Source organism: Streptopelia decaocto (genome assembly GCF_964273445.1).
Source record: "Streptopelia decaocto genome assembly, chromosome: 5".
Classification (NCBI taxonomy): Eukaryota; Metazoa; Chordata; class Aves; order Columbiformes; family Columbidae; genus Streptopelia; species Streptopelia decaocto.
The window spans coordinates 61,649,301-61,670,032 of record NC_138659.1 but is presented as its reverse complement, the minus strand read 5'-3'; the positions used below and the strand labels follow the sequence as shown (position 1 = coordinate 61,670,032).

General features: G+C 44.5%; 1 protein-coding gene across 2 annotated transcripts in view; it reads right to left on the bottom strand.

The window, feature by feature from the left end:
• The window catches only part of MXI1 (MAX interactor 1, dimerization protein), a 56,248-nt gene that overhangs the window by 18,250 nt on the left and 17,266 nt on the right, over nucleotides 1-20,732 (bottom strand). For both annotated transcript variants that reach the window (XM_082053269.1, XM_082053270.1), the window contains exon 3: nucleotides 10,673-10,702. In XM_082053269.1, coding sequence (XP_081909395.1) covers nucleotides 10,673-10,702 — 30 coding nt within the window. The remainder of the gene's footprint in view (nucleotides 1-10,672; nucleotides 10,703-20,732) is intronic.

Genomic DNA, 20,732 nt, shown 5'->3' with positions numbered 1-20,732 from the left:
CCAAGCCAAGAAAAGTTTAAAAGAGGTCACGCCACAGAGAACAGGCTCTGCGCATTTCCTAAGAGGGTCATATTACGTAGAATATCCACAGGAGACAAAGTGTTCCCATCCGGTTTCCCACTTCTTCTGGCAAAGTTGCTTTTCTGGGTAGGTGAAGTAGCAAACATGCATTGGGAAAAAGAAAGATGAGTATTTTTTTCTCTATCTATTTCCTTATCTCAGCCAGAATTCCTTGATGTACTTCTAGAGTCTAACAGTGATTCTTGCTATGACAGCTGATGACTATATTCAGCGTTTGGGACTCTCCCCTTGACACACACAGAGACACTCAACTTTGAAGGGCCTTTTTTCTCCCCTAGAACAATCCTGAAATCATTTCTAGGAAAAACTTCCTAGCAGTAACAACAGTTGATCAGGGCAATAGGCTGCACTGCCTCCCTGGGCAACCCTGCTGTCAAGGGTTTTCAAGGCCAAGCTGGATTTGCAACTGTCAGAAAAGGTTCAGACAGAGCTCACCCTGACTTGGGGCAAGAGGACAGACCAAAGGAACGCTGCAGGCCCCTCTCAGCCCCATCTGTGACAGCTTCACAAAACACCACTCCAGCCTGAAGAGCGCGGATTCTTGCCCTCCTTTCAGCACAGGGCCCAAGCCAGCTGCAGGGGCAGCGTGCCGAGTCACTGGAAAGCGAAGGGGAATTTTGCCTCTCTGAGGTATGACCCTGGTGACAGAGGGACAGATCTTCTACAGAGTGGCAGCTGTAGCTGCTGCTTGCAGCTGGAAAAGGGCAGCAATGCCACATGTGTGGGAGCAGGTAGGCAAAGTAAAAGGGAGGATCCTGAGGCGTTTCAGGGCACATTTTCCAGTACAGAATGACACAATCCACTGCCCTGCGGGTTGGCGAGGAGAGGAGCAAAGCAAACAGGAGGGGCTGCAGGGAAAAGGAACCCGCGCCCCAAGCCGCTGAAATCAGTTACAGCCCGGTCACCCCAGCGAGCTTCTCTGTGTGCAGTTATGCAGCTGCAAACGTGGAAAAGAGCAGCCAGCTCTGAGGAGCGCCAGGATCCAGCCCACGAGAAACACTGGAAACAGAGATCAAAGGGAAACGCAAAGCTGTATACACAGCTGGGGCTGTCTTCCCCTGTTAAAGAGAGACAGACACATTGATTTTAACTGCAAGCTCTTTGTGTGTGCTTGCACGTAACTGTGTGCATCTGTGTAAATGTGAGATCCCGCCCCACATTCAGCTTCTTGACATTACCAAAGTGTAGCTAGTGAATGGTATTTTCCGAGTTATGTGGAAGATTCCAATACAGATGAGCAAAATCTGACCAGGCAACCCACAACTCAACCCACTCCAGGGAACAAGGCCAAACCTTTGATTTCTGCAATAAACCTGTAACACTGTTATCCCTTTCAGGATAACCCATCTGAACAATTTCACTGAGTTTTCAGCATGAGCAGAACACTTTCCATCTACGGACTGGACTTTGGGCATTACAGTGAATTACTCCAAGTGTTGTGTCTTTAAGCAGCATTGGAAAGTTCCTCCTGCAAGGAAAAGGTGGAGGACAGACTGCCTAGAACTTCCTCAAGGTCTAGGAGATTCAGAGCAACCCCTCCTGCACAACCCAGCTCTGAGCAGAAATAGCAGAGGAACACACTGCAATAGCAGCTGGATATGCTGGCGGCTGACCATTCTCACATCCTGAGACACTCTTGGCTGACCAGTCTCTACTTCAAGGCTGGGGACAGGCACAGTGAGCTCCTCAGGGCTGATGTCACCTCTGAACCCCTCTGTTCTGTTCCTTTTCTCTCCTGGGCTGCTCATGGGGAGATCTACCCATACAGAAATTAGCATCAAAATCAAGTCTGGCATCAGCTTCCTTCTCCTTTCCACACATCCCTTCTGATGGGCACATGGCTTTGTCAGCTTTCACGTGGAAGGGTCCTTATTTCTTCTCTACGAACAAATATACTCGCTTATTCACATGAAGAGTGGTGTCTATCAAATGCCGTCCTTGTGTTGTTGCATTTCTCACTGTCCTGGAGAGGAAGTTGTTTGGTGCAGGAACCCTTGGCACTGCTCTCCGAATGACTGGGCACAATTACAGCACTGTAGAGACAAGCAGGGGGAGCAACAAGAACCCAAGTGAAAGAGAAAATATTCGAGAGTCATTAAGGGCTGTGCTCCTAAATGATTCAGATGCTTTTAGATATTCCACCCTAGAGTTCAGCAACCAGCCAGCTCAGAGATAGTCATGCTTATAAAGTCAAGTGCAAAATGCTAAGTTTTGTGCAGCTGTTTACTACCAACCACGATAAAAACCACACCCTCATCGTATGAACTGTTATCAGCCTGGACCACGCGTGAACCCACTGATACCATTCACAGAGTCTGTTTCTATGAAAGGAACACTGCATTTGAAGCTCATGTCCTGTTTCCACTGGAGGTTTCAGCTGCCCCTTCTGAGAGCTGAACATTCTCATTTGTGAAATCTCCCATTCACAGCAATCCCTTTTTCATCTGCAGTCTTAAGGTATTCTACTTAAACTGCCAGGGAGGAAAAAAAAAAGTGCAAAAAACATCCATCCTTTGCGAAAGCTTTTCATTTTTCCCTAAATAAGTCATGTTGCTTTATGAATGCACTCTCAAAGGTAAATAATTAACAGGCAAGATGGACAGAAAATCTTATTACACAGCTAATGGGAAGTGATGCTCAGGCAGCAATGTACACATGAAGGACACCCTCAAAAGACAGCCCTTAATTTTTTTAATGGACCATTGGGCAGAAAACCTGAGTCATCCTATTGCTCTGGGATCCAGGGATTCCTCAGTGCTCCTTTAGACTCAGGCAAATCCAAAATCTTAACATGAGATTCAGCCTGCATCTGACAAATCCAAGTGCCACCTTTGAAAAAGGGGATACTCTAATTTTGCAAAGGCACAGTACACATTTACCAAAGAGCAAACACAGAGTGCTAGACAGAGATGATCTCTATTTCTACACAAATTCAAGCTCTTAAGACACACAGAAAGGGAGGCAGGTAGATGACACCATTACAGCTACATCCTGCCATGAGCCTGATTTAGCCCTGTACATGTTACCCAATGGTTTCATGGGAGGAGAATTCCTAACCCTTGGTTGCACATTGCCTATTTAATTGTTTTATGGTTGTCACATGCACTCTTTGGGAGGAAACCTGTCTGGTCTGTTTGCCCACAGCTATGCAAACTGCTTGGGGTGACCAGCACCATTTGCAGCCAGGCAACAACCACAGCAACAGCGAGATGAAGCCCTTTGCTTTCATTTCCCAGCCGAGGCTGCGAACGCCTGTGACACCTGCGCTGCCCACCGCAGCTCCCAAAACAAGGGGCTGGACCACCCTGTGCTGAGCCCTGCCAGCCACCCACAGCAGCACGGGTACCTGCACCTTGTGCTCCTCTTCTCTTTGCAGATGGGAGAAGGTGCAGGGCAGGCAGACAGCGCCAGGCAGCACCGCCTGGCCCCGGGCAACACTGACAGGGTGGGAGGGAGAAGTTTTGAAGGCTACAGAGGTGGGATGGGGGAAACTTTTGTGAAGGAGAGCAAAAGCAAGCAACTGCCTGGAGGTGTGGAACAATGAAGCAAAGGTTGATGTAAAATTACGCCTGTTACTTCAGGCACTGGATCCCTGTGAGTTTCTGCTCTTCACTTATTAAATGGGGGTGTCTGATTCTTCCCACCCCTCCTTGACAAAGTGTAAGGTTATAGGTTCTCAAAGGTAAAATGGGTAAAAACGGGCCACACAGAACGGAGAATGAGAAAGTTTCTCACCTACATTTCCTATCCCATGCTGAATTTACTTTGGTTATCACAAGTCTGCATGGGCTATGTTGCTACAGTACCCTCAACACACGTACCAGATATAGATATAGATCAGCACACGTAACTCCAGCTTCTGTCCCAAGAGTAAAAAGTCCTGAAACTTGTAGTTAACACGTAATCTGTCTCAAAAATTATACTCCTATTACCTCATCTTTTCTAAGGCAGCAACTCCCCAAGTGGCTTTTAGCTAAGTAATGCTTTCAAGGCCCATGAGCAACGTTAGTCATTTGAACAAGGAAAGTTGTTGCATCAGAATTTCTGGCTCTCGGCACTTCAACAAACACCACCTCAGGAAAGAAAAAAGCCAAAAAAAAAAAAAAAAAAAGCCTGTAAAGTCTCCAGAGATGCATTTGGGAAAGATATGCAAGTACAGAGCCCTGACATGGTTGAAAACTGAGCCAGGAAAGCTGGATGCTCGACTTCCTACCTGGGGCCAGACTCTTCCCTGGTCCAAGCTCACTGATTACAGAGGAGATTTGCTCAGTCTTTAATTTTTTTAGGACAGCCATAATCATACCTAACTGTAGAGGGGTCAGCCTGAAAGAAAACTGTAGCAACACACCCAAGTAGAAATTGGAGGATGCAAGTTTGGGAAGCTGTTCAAGAACCGAAGCTGGTGATGACGCGCTCCGAATCAGATATCACCTAAATACAGAGACCCACTTCTTTACACACACACAGCAACTACCAGACCCCTCCTGGCTCCCCAAACACAGTAAATAACCAGTAACACATCATTTGATACCTCTTTATTCACTACTCTGGAAATCTGAAGTACAGGATGCTGAAGCAAGAACTCAGCCAGTAAGCGAGGAAACTTGACTGTAAAGCACGTTTCTTTCTAAGATGGGGGTTCCCTCTAAAGTCTCCCTTCTGGAAGGCAAGACAATGGCAGGACTCTCAGCATCAGGCCCTTAAGCCAAACAGATTGTGCTGACATTTCTTTCTACACTATGGGAAGAAAACACATCATAAAGTGTCCCGAAAACACATCTTAGTTGAGAAGGCTTGGTGATAAATATCTGTTTCTGAAAACTGGCTTGTAACAGGAATTTTATTGTGCAACATTATGGAAACAAAAACATTTTGCTTTGCAACAGTTTATCCAAAATACTAGCATTGTTCTTTTTCTTTTTCCTTCTCCAACTGCCATTGGATTCATAGGGGAGGTGCAGAGATCTGGGAGCAGAAAGGAAGGCAAGCATACATTCATTCTTCACTTCATCATATCGAATAAAATATAAAACTAGAAATTCCAGTATGAGCAGTACTGAAGGACTTTCAACAAAATTAGAATCCTTTTTTTTTTCCTTCAAATTTTGGCACGGAGACTGTCTCTTTTCAGCAGGTTTACTCAGGGTTCAAAATGCTTTGCTGCCCAGCCAACATGAAGTAAAGCCTTCACAGACTTTTGATTGCAAGTGAATCGAAATGCTGCTTCTGCTACAAGGAGGCACTTTGCATGAGCAAGTGTGGTGGTTGGCCAAAGGGAGCAGATCACACTTTTACAGGATCTGACTGGTGAGTTCCTGGAGCAATGCAAAGAAATGACCAGAATATAGCAAAAGGCAGACCTGATACTAAAGAGACGACTGAGCCCAAATGTATCCAGAGAGAACATTTCACTGACAGCCTTACTCTACAAGCTGCAGACTTCACTCTCTCCAGATCAAGCAAAAACCGGCACAGCAGTGTAATAGTTCTACAGATCTTCTAAACCAGAGGAACAGGCTTCAGCTCTGCTGACAATTGTAAGACCTTGCTGAAAACAGAGGCATCTGTCATCCAAGCAACAGAGCTGAAGACAGGCAGCTACCTCCAGCTCTTGCTCCATCTTGGCCACAGGACAGGAGTGTTTAGCTACAGTTCCCACAATGAGCAGGTTGGATCAGGGCATGCTCTGACCTTTGGATGTGTCCAAGGAAGCAGTGTGCTCAGCTGCATTGGCCATGGCTCGGCTGCTGCAGGGAACATCACAGGTTCCAAGTTTTATTAATGAAGAAAACAATATGTACTGTCAACTTTTGCCACATGAAGTTAACATGAAAACAAAGCTCACTCCAGAGAACAAATGAAATTTACTGGATTAGTTTCTTGTTCCAGTGCTCCTGATAAATAGCACTGAAGTCAACACCACATTGATTAGTTTGTTCAAGACAAACACTGATCAGATTGCCTTGGCAAGTATATATAGCACTACAAAAGCACAATCACCCATGCCTATTCAGAGGAGCAAGGTTTCACTACATTTTCTCTTCCCTTCCCTCATCTTTCCCAGCCTAGACAGCATGCCTGCACCAGAATCATTTAAATGCCCTACGTTAAACATTTCCCCCTCCTTCTCTTGCACTTTGCTAATAGACACACTCAAGCCCCTGTTCTAGAGAAACGAACTATGCAATTGCTGCAGAGCCTCCAGAAGGCCCACATTTCAGTGCAAACTGACCCAGGTCATGGTTTTATCCTGAACGTTCAGAAGGGTTTTTCCATCATCTCATCTGCCACCTCAAGTGTGCAGCCCAGCAGAACAGTCAGCTCTGCATGAGAAACCGTTTTGGAGAAACGCTGCAATAAAGATCCTGTTATGTTGAAGAGAGAGTGGGTGGGGTATCACAGAAGATAGAAGGGGGATCCTGACAAGAGAAAAGCTAAAATCCACAGCACTCTATCATTGCTATATGTCTGTCTTCTTCACTGTGTTTCTGATCATCTCAAAAGGTATCAGAGAGAAAGGATCTTGCATCACTTCACTCTGTGCTTTTTCACTCAACACAACTCTTCAGCAACTTGGTTTAGAAGGAGTTTTGTCTCCTTTAGATTATGCCCTTTTTAAACAATGTATTTTTGCAGAGCCACAAATTCTGTGAGATCTTCAGAAAATTCTGATTTCAGCAATTCTCTCAAGGTGTCTTTCCTTCCCTAGATCTATCTTTTGTTTAAGCTAAATTACTGTTACCGGAAGAAAAATCTGCCTTAATAACTCATTCCTTACCCAGTTACTCAGCTTTGTTTTCCTTCCTTCTGCTGTATTACAATGTAATCATCACCAAAACCAAACAGATCAATCTAGGATATACAGAAAGACATTGTTTATATGTATTTTTTAAAATCTGATCAATAGCTTTATAAACATCTTCCTTGTTCTATCAGGAGACGTAACCCTTCTGACAGACACCACCACCATGCTGGTCTACCAGAACTGCCACTTCACAGAGCAGCAGGAGTCGCCTCAGTGCCAGGTACCTCCTCTTCATACCACACTGACCACATCCTTCCAAAACCGCTGCCTGTCTAAAATCTTCACCGACAACAGTCAATTCTGTTATCTGTATAACACACACCATTTAACTTAAGCCTGAATTTTATTTATTACCCTCTTTTGAGAAAATATTACACTACCAAAGCTAATCATTAAGTCATTTGCTTTATCATGTTTTCTTTTAGAAGATGATGGGTTGCTGCTTATGAATCAGGTTTTGGTAGGCACGTTAAAGGACTAAAAAGTATTGTTTTAGTTATGCCTTGCAGCTTATGAGAAGCAGAATACCGGTTTCTTGTTTAAATGCAAGCTATGACTCATCCCAGGCAGAGATAAGCTGAAACGCATACCCATTAAATAAAAAACACAAACAATTTTCCAAAATAAGGATTAATGACAGATAATAACTATAAATTAACTTTAATCTTTATAAATCAAACAAAGCCCCTTATATAAATGTCCCTTCAATCTTTTCAGATAAAAAAAAACAAACTCAAATCAAAGCAGAAAGAGAAGTCACTTAGAGTAATATTTGGTACCAAATCAAACAGCTCCTTAGCCGAAACAGGAGTGGAGCTTAAAACATCACTTTAATTTTTTTTAATATATTTTCAGTTACTTTTTAACATCAAAGGAGTACCAGATTCCTAATCCTGATACATTGAAACATCACCAGCTCTGCAAAGTGAGTCCAAGTTAAATCGCATATTCAAAAAGGAGGAGGAGAGCATTTTGTTTTTCTACTATTGTCTTGCTACTGCTTGAAAGAAACTCTGTGTAACTGTTGAATGGGTTAAAACAACATTTTAACTGAACATAAGAAGGCTGCTGTTCGCAGACAAGAAGGGAAAAATCAGAGTCAGAGACCTAATAGCGCACAATTTTGAAAATTACAGTGTGTGTCAATAATGGAGATAACAGTGAAATTCAAAAGGAATAATCTCAAATAATAGGGAAAATGAGCACCTGCCAGCCACAAAGCCATTAGTATCAGGGCTTTTATCTTTGCAATAGTTAAGTCTGGAGACACTGGCAAACTTAACGACACAGAAAATAAAACATGATGAAAATCTAACCAGGAAGCAATCCCCTTCACTCAGAAAACACTGCTGTGGAGTTTGAAAATAAATGCTTTCAGTGTGAAACTCACTGTCCAGATCGTTGGTAACAAACCCTGCAAGCCCAGCGTAGCCAATACAGGGTCCAGCTGCATTTGCAGGTGTGCGTAGCTGCTCAGGCCACAGCATCTTCATCAAAGGACAGACAATCCCAAACCTGATGCAGCAGGCTCCTGACCAAAGATCCCAGATACAGGAGTTCCCCTGTACCGACCACCAAACGTGATCTAACGTGCTCTTCCCAGAAAGATGAAAACCAAGGGCTTGTAAAACTGTGTCTGAGACACAGACCTGGAATCCAGTGCCTCGCAATGGGAAGCCCTGGAGGAAGGACCTTGCTGAGAAAGGTGATGGTTAAAAGTCATCAACTGGGAGCAGGTGGGGACTACGGAGCATAACTAAGACAGAAGGAGAGGAAGAGAGAGAGAGAGATGGTATCACACCAACCAGTAATAGGAAGACACATTCTGTAGAAAGCAAACAGCTTGTCGACATCCAGGAAAAGGTGGCAAAAGGTGAAGCACAGGTAATAATAATCCTCTCACTAGCAACATAAATAATAAAGCACTGGACAGTAGTCCATCCTCCTGATAATCCCACCACAGGAAGTATGGTTAAAGGAAGTCCTCGGTTAAAGACAAGGAATCACACAGAGAGCTGGTATCTGGCATATCCTAAACCCATCACCACTCGACAGCCCTTGTCTGGACAATAAACATGTAATGGCAGCTGCTGAGATCTCACCCACAGGGAGTTTGAAGCTTCAGTGCCTGTCCCACAAGCCTAAAGGTAGAAAAATATGGTCACAGATCCACGCAAATCTGGCTAATGTCAGAGGACCAGGCTAGTGCAGGGAAAGATGGAGACAGCTCTGCTCTAAAGCTGTACTGAGGGCGAGCAGCGTTTGCACTAACAATTAGACATGCAAATAAGCACATTGAAAATTAGTGACGGTTTACTGTTGTCATGGAGAAAAAAAGCACCCTCCATTCTGGGTCAGACCCAAGCACTGCTTGCTTTTTTTTTTTTTTTTCCTTCCCCTCATTGGTAAATAAAGCTGCAGAGAGCACTGGAAAACCCATGAGCCAGCATTTCTCAACAAGGCTCAACCTGGGACCAGAAAGGTTGAGACCTGGGGGAGACAGGAGCATAACATAACCCAAATAAAAAAACCTCCCTGCATCACCCCAGAAAGGCAGGACCACAACAACTCGACCCTCAGAAAGACCAGAAGGTAGAAGCACAGCCTGGAAGAAAACACCCACACCATGGAAAGGCCAAGCTGCTTCCCAGCACTGCTGCTACTGGGGGAGGCAGATATGGGGAAACTGTGGGCAACACAATGCACAAGGTACTCAGCTCTGATTCTCATGAAGCTACATGGGAAGATCTTGTCTGAATGGAAATACACACTTGGCTTGAAGCCTCTGAGTGTCTTTGGCCATCCTTACAGTGGTCCAATTCCTTGTTAAATGATGGCTGCTAAGAGGGAAGAGGAGGCAAGCAACCTATTTAGACTCAGCTTTCCCACCCTGGGGGTTTTCTTCATAGGAGCAGCTGGCCAGAGCACTGTCTTTGTTCAAGGAGCCATAAAAAACACAGACATCACCCCACCCCCCCACCAGCCCTCCTAAAATCCCACAGAAGAGCCAAGATAAGTTTATAATAAAAACCCTGACAGAACCTTAACTATAGCATCCTGAATGGAAGGCGATAATCTGATCTGTGTGTGAACTAGCTCCCCTTGTCTCAACGGTATTTATCTTACTTTAACTCCAGTTACAAAAGGATTGAGTCATGTAGCAGAGCCAGCCAAGTAACAAAACTGCAAGGCTTGCTAAAACTTCAGATTCCAGGATAAACAGGCGCAATTCTAAAACAGGTTAGAAGAGAGAGTCTCCACAGGAGCACTGGTAGCCAGACCTCTGAGCCTGCAGACAATGGTATTTTCTTCTGCACTGCAGAGATTATCACAGCCCAGCGGAGGGGTGAAGGGAGAGGGTACAGAGCACAGGGCTCTGCCCTTCAGTTCATGGTAACAAGTATTACCCAGGGCCCAAGAAACCTGATCCCGTAGCAACCTCATGTATGGAAAGTGCCCCAATCAGATTTCACTGTGTCAGGAGAAGAACAGTATTTACTCTGCATACAGATTAGTCACAAAACTGGGTCACTTCTTGCCTTTTCAGAGAGAGAGAAAGAGAAAAACACAAAACAAAACCAAAACCCCAAACCAAAACAACAACGAAAGACAAGGCTTCTTTTTCAGATCTCATTGTATCTCCCACCCAACTTTTAAAACTACGTGATGCAGTGTGGTCATTCACAGCTGTCTAAGCTGATCAAACGGCACCTGCATGTGTAAGGTTAAAGCACATTACACTCACTAGGCTTGCATTTCTTAGAATTCAGCTCATTAGCTACTTACCGGTTCTTTTCTAGTTCGTTGTGCGTAGACCTGGAAGACAAACAAAAATTTGGATTAGCCACTTTTGACCTCTCAGCACCACAGATCAGTCGCTGCAAGCTGTACAGATCCCCAGCGGCATATTGCAGTGTAAAGACAAGCAAATACATACATCACAATTTATAGCTATAACCTCAGCCTCTCTGTCAACTAGAGATTCCTCCCCTCCTACGTCTGTATTTACCTGCTACCTGCAAAGCTGGTACTCTTACTGGTGCTATGGAAAATGTTCCCTGGAGACTTAAACGCACACAAAATCACAGCGAGAGACAATGCTTGTAACAGGGGACCAGAGTCAGCCATTTCCAGACCACTTCTGGCTCTGCCACCAACTCAGTAGAGGGCTGCAGTTATGTTTCTTTCTGTTTTAGTTTCTCCATCTACCGTGTAAAAATATTAGTATCATCTGCTAACACAGGAGTTTATGGAGCATTAATTTCTGCACATCAAACACATGGGAACCTTCTAGCAGAACTGGCTCTGTAAGGACAACCCCCGGAGCCCTTTAGCAGTCACATGCCAGATTTAGCAAACCTAGTACAACTCCAGATACAGCCAGCATTTGAGCACAAAACGGGATGACCATTATTGCCATGTTTGCAAACATCAGCGGCACTGAGCAGCACTTTTAGGATGCCTGGAAACCCCTCAGGGATTGAACCAGCACTGCCACAGCGCTGGCTTGCAGCAAAGCAAGTGACCCATAAAGTGGCACTGTGATCACTTCACAAAGGAGGGGGCTTTGTCTTTATACCTGGCTGCCCCGCCAAGCACTCTGCCCGATTTACAGGTCGCAGCTTGAAAATGAGACCAGCTAGAAACAAAAGGGAAATAGGCAAGTTCATTCTCCTTGTCTCTGTGATGACAGCACCAGTGGCAAAAAAAGAGCTGAAATTCTTTCAGGATTTCTACTCCAACAGTGTTATTAGTAAACCAGGTACAGTTCTTAAGGATTATTTTAAAAGGATAGCCATTTATCCAACATTTCTCTTTAACAGAAGGTCACCTTAAAATAAGAGTAAAAGGAGCCCAAGAGCTTAATAAAAAGGATCTATTTTCTGTAATTTGGCATCACATTTCTTCCGGAGCTCTGAGAAGATTATCCTCTATCCCCCATCTGGAGAATCCCACAGAGAATTCTACAATTAGGGAACTGAATGGAGGATGCGCTCCAAGGGAAACCCTGTCATAATTAAATGCTCCTCCAAAAAGAGGGAGGAGGAGCGCTTAACAGGTGTTAGAACCTCATTGAAAATGACAAATAAACCGTGGATATCTGTGAAAAACAAGGTAAATGAGTCTTTGCTAGCCATGGCTGAGAGCTGCAGGTGGCCAGAGGAAAAACCAAACTTTACTGTATGTCTGTGCAAGGTACCCTGCAGAGCAGGATATGGGGTACCGTAAAGGCAAGGCACACTATGGCCCAACTCCTAAAGTAAACTCCTAAAGCAAATCCTTCCCTCTTGATAAGAGAGGATCCCTTAAGTCTGGTTCCTAGGAATCAGAGAAATGAAACTAATATTTAGTCCAGAAAATTTCTCAAATCAAACCCACACCTCCCACAGAGCCTAAACCACAAAATCCATTTGTCCAGGCAATCTGGATGCAAATTAACCTGCCAGGGCTGAGCTGTGGCCCTTTAAAACCACTGCCTGTATGTTCTTTGGAACGTGCTTATTGTTCTTATTTACAGTATGTTCCTGCAGGAGACTTCGTGCTCTTCTTGGCTATGACATTAGCAGTTATAAAGCCAGAGAAATGCAATGGCTTGAATTCCTATATTATATTGAGCCAATTATCAAGGCCAGCATTGAAAGAACAAAGTTTGGCCCACTGCTGTGAACAAAATTAAAACAGCAGGTTCTCCCTACTCCTCTCACACAGGAGACTCTTTATTACCTATCTGCCTTCTGATGAACAAGACAACTGAGAGGGGTCACAGGCTTTTCACCAAGTCAGGAAATTTACGCTGTGACTTTTGACCATACTGGTGACAAGGAAAACCCCAACACCCCCCGCCCCCAACGTTTTCCTAGTGAAGCTGAATGCAAAGGAAAGAATTTCAGCAATGCTGAATTAATCCTATGGGGATGATACTGGCCTTACCTGACTATACTTTACTTTGTCTTACTGAGGACAATATGAAAAGTTTTCATTTTTCCTTTCATCTAAATTTAGGAAAAAAAAAACAACAAAACCACAGCACTGCTCCCTACTACCACCATTCACTAACTTTTCTTTTCTGTGCCACTTTCCCTTTGCTTGGAGAATGGATACAGGAAAAAAAAAATCCCTCTTCTGTTCATAATTCATTTCATTTTCTGTAGCTCTTGATCTAGAGATTAATTTTCTCCCCTCATTTTTGTGCTGCACATGTTACTAAGATTTATTTGGAGTTAAACAAGGACAGTGCTCTCAGTGAAGTGGAAAAAAGTACTGGAATCTCTACTGATACTACATTCAGAAAAAAAGATCGTTCCAATAGGTACAGAAACAAGTGTAACTGAACCTCTTTTAACTGAGCTAGTCTTATCATCAACTGAGAACCTAGAGACTATCACCAGACTGAAATCAAAGCCCCATCCTTGTATGCCATCACCAGCATTTTGATGGGTACAGGACGAACACCGCAGCTGTAAACTATTGCAGCACTAGGGGAACGTCTCAGGGTTACTTGTAGCACACTGTGTTTACAACAGCGAGGAACTGGTGTGTTCAGTGTGATGCTGCTTTGCTGCTTTTCATAGTCAGCCACAGCCCGTGTCACCCAGTGAAATAAGGACTCTGTGTCAAGCACGGACCACAAAACAGAGGAATTCACATCTCCGCTGTCAGGCAGACAGGACAAGCAGGACCTAGCACCCACCTGCAAAGCTGAAACTGCAGCCACGCGGGTATGGACACGCTCAGAGATGAAAACAAAAGCCCAAGCACACTGCTTAAAACCTCAGCTGCAATGTGTAAGTAGCTCAAGCACGAACTGTCCACAGGGTTCTCATTTAAAAGTCAGGTTTCTATAGCAGTCAGTTCTTTAACATTAAATTTAAAACACCCAAACTAGTAACTACTCCTAAAAACTGAAGGAATATTATATAAGGAGAAGGATCTGGCTGACTAAATTTTGAAAACAGCTTGGGAAAAGATCAAGAAAGAGTTTTAGAAGCTTAACATAAAGAAGCCAAGCAAACAACAACAAAAACAGCAGAGCAGTTCCCATCACAATTTTAAAGAACAAAAAGCTGAAAGAGAAGAAACAGAAGTTTATCCCTCTTTAACCCAGATACCTGAAACTGTGTACAAAATAAGAAACAGGGAAGCAGCAACTGTCAGTCACTCTAATTTAAGGTCATATTCAACAACCTTTTTGAGCCCTGAGTCTGCCTGCAACCTTGCTATCCAACACTGTAACAAGCTGTTGCTGAAACATCAAGCTCCACTAAATTCCCCCAGTGAATGAGACATTGTAAATGATTTATCACTTTATCCCATTTTCTGTATTTAAATAAAATCTCTCCTACCATGGTAGAGGCAGCCAAACTTTCCCTGAGCACAGGTAAGCCAACAAAACAGTGTCAGGGACAAAGAAGCTCTAAAGAGCACAGAATTCATTTGTCATTGGGTTTTTTACTGTAATTAAAATCACAAAGCTGCCACATGACATTAAACACAGCTGACCTTTCTAGTTTACACATTTAATATTGATAAATAGCCCAATGAATACATTTGCAGCATATCTGCATTTCAGTTTGACCTCTTAGTGAGGTAACTATTTTCTATCGGGAAAACACAGCCCAAGAGTCCTTGTCCTATGCAATACACAGATGGCATTTAGACCCAATGACCCTGTCATCTCCTTGTACCTGGTCACCCTTGTGTCTGTATCCGGCTCCAGAGGAGCCCAGGACTCCAAGAGCTCCATCTTGACCACAACAGACACTGGTGGCTTAGGAGATGCTGCTGGTCTTAAGTACTGTCAGGAAAAGGGGTCGGGAAATAAAAATGACCTCTTGCAATACATGTTCTTAATGCCAAGACAGAGGCAGTGCTTCTCCTCCAAATTCACTCACCCCACTCTGCTTTAGCAAGAGATTAATCAGGACAGAAATATTCTATCAGCTTGTGCAAACTGAGGCACAGTTACCTAAATCATGTTTAGCAAAACAGCAAGAGTATCCATCTGCAGACAAGGACAAACACTTTCTGGTTTACTTCTCTCAGCTTCAGCCACCTCTGGTACTTACGCATCATCACACCACTTACAATCTCATTCTTCATTTTACAGACCTTCCCCACCTTCTGGCTCTGTTGACACCCATTCACTTGGCCACCAAATTCCCCTGCAGGAAATGCAACCTTCATTCCCCAAGCCAAAATCAACCAACCCTTCTGGAACCAGTGAACTACATTAGTGCTCTCTCTTTTATGCAAGCTCTTCCTCAGAAATTACTCCTATAAGAAATAGCCAAATGACAAAACAAATCAAATGAAAAGGAAGGGGGATCAACAGCTTTTTTCAATTTTAAATCCACCTGTGTCCACAAAACAAAACTTGCTGGCTGAAGAACCCCAGTGTTTTGCCAGGGTTTCAGGCAGCAGTGGATCAACGCTCTAAGCAGTCTACGAAACCAACTGCACAAGCCATAGTCTGGGAAGCCTATGGAGAAGCTGCACCAGTAGCAACGTGTGAGGCTTTCAGACAAACAATAGCTGTGCAAGAGTCAAACCTTCCTGCCCAGATGGAGATGCTCGAGGGCTGAGTTTCTAAGGGAGGTGTGAACCCATCTCAGCCCCAGGAGGCCCAGAAGCCTGGCTCTTGGGCCAGGCACTGGAGCCTCCAGAACCCAGCACCTTATGGTAGTCAGAGCTGCCAAGAGCTCCTGCAGTGAGGACTGGGACACAGCTGAACAGGAGATGGCAGAGCTGGAGCAGAAGCCCTTCTGCTGCCATCCTCATGCCCTTTGCAAGTACCAGCCTCAAGTACAACAAGAGCCTCACCTCAGCAAATCTAACAAAACATTTTCCTTCCAAGCGATGCTAGAGACAAAAGTGATCTTAGTCATTACTGTCCCATGATCCCCCTACAATGTCTGGCCTTGAGGTCCAGAATAAATGCTTCTCCATGAGGAGCTGAAGTGAGGTGCCAGAACAGACTGTTTCACCTTCTCACTGACGCCAGTGGAGATGCACCAGATTAACCTGGCCCCAAACTCTGGCTATTTTTTCTGTCACTCTTAGATGGACATGGTATCAGATTCCTCCCAAAGCTCTGATCAAAGCTGTTTTCCCAGAATCAAGCCAGACTCCTTCCAAAGTTCACATTCTCCGTCTCCAACAGAGAAGGCAATGCAGCCGCACTGGCATCTGTTCATGTTTATTCATCTTTAGAAAAGGTGAAATAGCCCCACAGTCTGTTTTGAGCTCAACAAGGGGAAAAAAGCTCCATACAGTTCACAACTGCAGAAGGTCACCTGCCCCTGGCTTTCTACACAGTATCTTGAAAGCCGCCTGCAACACTCAGTCAAAAACAACTTTAAAAGGTACACTGACCGCACACATCCCTTGAAAACGTAAATGTCTTCCAAGCCACCTACAGTATTTACACAGCCCCTCTCAGTTTGGTACCTCTTCCTCATAACGATGACTTGTTCACAACACTTTTGAAACTAACTCTTCCCTAACACTTCTATGCAGGGGGGACAACAGCAACACACAGAAAAGCTAAATTGTTTTCCCAAGGTCATACAAGAAGCCTGTGGCAGAGCAGGGTACTTAACTTGGGCTCCCTGAACCCCAGGGTAAGGTGCGGATTTGTGGGGTGCTGGTCTCTGAAATCCCAGAGAGACATCTAGTAAGGACATTTGTGCCATCTGATTCTTGGGTCAAAGACAAAAAAATGACAGAATCATTGTAAGCTGCAAGTGAGAGAGTGGAGAGAAAAACAAAACGAAACTCACACACACACACAAAAACAGCAAACCAACTCAAACCTAAACCAGCATTCCCATCTTGCCCACTTTCTACCAAGTGAGCCAACCCTGTTTTCAGACACCACTGTACAAGGTGCCAAAGAATCTAAACTGGGATCCAAGCGCAAAGTAATATTAGTTTAGTGATAAAACTAATTTGATAGACACATCAGGTGTAACTCTCAGGTAGGGAAGGAACTGCAGCTGCAGTCCCAAGCACACTGTACATGTTCTGCTTTTTCAGCACAAGGGAGGAAAAAGCAGAAAGACAGCTTGTTCCTGCTGAGCACCGTGAGTCTCTTCCAGTCCCAGAGCTGAGCTCCCCAAAACCAGAGCAATGCCCTGACAGGCAGCACAAGGTGGCTCTCTGCAGGGGAGGGGTTTTCCAAGCCAGGCCACAGAACAGCAAGAATGTTGTTTCACATTCACTGGTGCAATCTGGGTCCAGCAAAGCAGCCCCCAGCTGGCTTCCCTCCCTACTGCACAGGCTGGGAGCCAGTGCTGGTGAAGGTCTTCTCCTGTGGCACCTGAGACCCTACATGCAGAGGCTGGTCCCAGTCCCAAGTGCTGGGGGAAAACTGCCCCATCTCATACACTCCCTCACACAGGGCCCTGCACGGCCAAGAGGAACCACATTTGCCGAACAAGCAGCTATTCAATATTTTGTTTTCTCCTCATTGTTCAACGCGTGGCCTCAAGCCAAGCCCTGCTCTGAATACAGAACCGGTGGTTTCCTTACAGGCTTTTCGACAGGCTCACTGAGAGCAGCGGCTGGGCAGTTCACAAGCATGTTTATTGTCAAGCATCTTCACCTTCCAAATCAGAAGCTGAGAAAGAGAGAAGTCAGTGTTGCAGCTTCTTGCCCGTCAGAGTGCCGCTACAAAGGCCCCAAAGGGCCTGGTTTTCTAGGCCACTTTACAAACTCAAAGCACAACTCCCACTGGTGGCCCTTACAGCTGTGCATCATCAGCACTTCCACGGCTCAGACCCCAGGCTCATACCTTGGAAAAAATCACAACACAAGGAACAGACTAATTGGGGGTCTCCTGTGACAAGCCAGACTGAAGGGGACTTGCTGACTGTAGACAGAGCTGCTGACAGGGGCCAGGAGCAAAGTGAGTTCTCCAATGCACTATTTGCTGCTCCATTCATCTGCTTTCTAACTTCTGAGACAAGTGAGCAAAGGTCCTACAGAAATCACCTCCTTCCCTTCCCAGCCCACAGCTAATCACATCAGAAGGGGCTTGTGCACATAGATCAGATACAAAGGCTGATGTATGTTCATTTTGGGAGGTATGTTAGCAATTTCAGTAGGGAAACCCTGGCCCACCTCCCTCAGACACGCAGCAGCCAACATCATCTACAGTGATTTAGAACCTGACAAATTCAGGTAGATTCACACAGGTCAAGAAAAAGTATATCCTTTGCCTTCACCATGGCAAGATTCCTGTCTATGATCCTTGAGGTAAGAGAGTTTGAGCTTTTTGTAGACAGATTCTTGACTTTTGTTTTTTGTTTTTTTTTTTAAAAATACATTGACAAAACCATGTTTTTCAGGACCTGGTGAGGAGATATGTCAGGTGGCTTCACTGTGGCACCTCCAAGCTCCCCCACGTACAGAGAAAAGCATGGCCCGACATGAGAACAGGAAAATACAGACACTTCCTCACACTAATGTCAGGTGTGCACCATCCCCCAGGTCTCTCCCAAGTGCTACTTGGGAAGGACAAACTCCCCACACGATCATCATAAACAGATAATTCAAAGCAAAATGAATTATTTAAGTAGAAGGAGGCACAGACTTAATCCCATCCCCTGCTAACACCTTAATATCTCTGCTAATGAAATTTCTCTGTTGAATATTGAAGTGTATTACACAGCAGGGTAAGGCCTGGCAGAGTAGAAAGCTCTAAGCAGTCCCTGCTCCACTGACACCCAGCAAGCTCCATGAGTCCCACTGTATGGTCATGGACTCAGTCTTTCAAGGCCCCACCAGAACCAGTATCAGAGTTGCTGGTACCTGCATGGCAGAGAGATCACAGTGATTCAAAGAAAGAGATTAAAGGTACAGGAGGCAATTTTAAAATCTACCTATAAAACTTAGGATGCTAAGTCTCACCTTCTATCAAACAGCCACAAGCTCCAAAACAGCAACTCTGCTTCCTGAAAAGTGCATGCACTACCCCAAGGTACAGATGGTACAACCCATGTAGGTCATCTGACGTGCCCAGATCTTGCAGCCTTTTGGCAGCAAACACAGGAAACGATCCAAGGGCGCAGCCCTCTGCCCTGTACCATGCTTCTTCCCACACATAACACTACCCTTTCGAGGAAGATGGACATATCCAGAAATAGCCTTAGCAATGTCATCTACAGAGCAACAGTCTGTTTGGGTAACGTGTATTTCTCTGCAACACGCATCTTCTGACCTAAAGAAACTGCCTTTGGATGCACTGGGGAAAATCAGGCTTTTTGAGTGACTGAAATGCACTTTGTTTGAAAAGAAACTGACGGCATTTGTATGGCTGCAGGCCAGGCCAGACCTTCTTCCCTTCTATTTAGTTGTTGTTGTTGTTAACTTGTTAGTTATCTCTAACGTTACAACTATATTGCTGCAATACTGTGCCTGGAGATGAAGGGCAAGGAAATATACTTGAAAATACATTAGCATCACTGTTAGCTACACACTGTATTAGAGAAACTGAGGCATGAAGACTTACACACGCTGTAACAATATTGGGAAGAGAACTCAGATGTCCTGATGTCTGGGGTCATATTCTGTCAACAGGGACATACTCATCTGGGAGGTCCATGTAAAACAAAGGTTGAGAAAAACAGAATAGCTCTGATTTCTTCTGCTCTTACGGTTCTGGCTCACAAGCAGCAGCAACTAACATGAAGGCAGCAAGGTGGCTACCTCCCACTGCTCCCAGATGGCCAAGCTACTTGAGAAACAGTTCATGAACTGCTGCAGTTTGTAGCCTGTTAAAGTCAAACCAAAACTGGTGCCATGTTACCTTTCCATATCTACACATTGCTTTATGGTTGCCCAGGCACCTGGGCATGATGACTGGAGTAACAGTCTCAACAGAAATCCCAGTGTAACAGATGGAAGGAGATAAACAAGAACTGTTCGGAAAATAATCAACTTATTTATGCAGAGGAACTTCAATCAAAACTGAGGCAAAAGAACTGCTCTCAGTCCACGTGCCTGCTTGTCACAGAGCAAGCAGCAAAGTATAAACAAGTAATTAAGATAATGTTGGAAATCATCTATGCTACTTCAAACTGGATTCATAAAGCAACCGAACTGAAGTGAAATCACTTTCATATCAGACAATGGAAGTACAGTAGGGAGCACAAAAATGAGAGATGGGAATATATCCAGCAGAATGGAAAAAGCAGGCCTGTTCCCTCTGAGCTGATCAAGAAGGCAGCATCTTATAGAGAAGAGATCCAGGCAAAGGCCAGCCAAGAGCACAGCCCCAGAGACCCACAGGCTCTGATCAAGAGAGCCCAAAATAGTCAACAAAAACAAATCTTTGTTGGTAAAAAAAAAGGGGTAGGGAGTAGAAGGCAATGCTCTCAAGAAACAGAAGCCAGTCTTTGAATTTGAGCAGAAGTTTGTCAGGAGGGATCGGGAGATGAATAACAGCAGGAACTTCAAGAAGCAAGACAATTAATTCAGCAGCATGACATGGACTGGGCTGTTTAGGTCAGAAGGGAAATAGATTTGAAAGCTCGAGCAGGAGCGTGAAAGGAAAAAGTCTGTCTTACCCACAAACAGGGGAGCAGATGGAAACAATGCTACAGGTGACAACCAACTCACTGTCAGGCAAAGGATCAGGTCAGGTTAAAAAAAAGCAGGAAGGATAAATCCCTGCATGTGTTGTGGACGAGGCATTACACAGAGAAGATATAAAAAGGGTGCAAACATAGCAAGAGGGGAAAAAACTCCAAAACACCTCACAAACAAGGAATACTACTTAAACCAGGGAATTTACTGTACTCTGAATAAAATGGGAAGAGAAAATTAAGGCATTCCAGGAACAGAT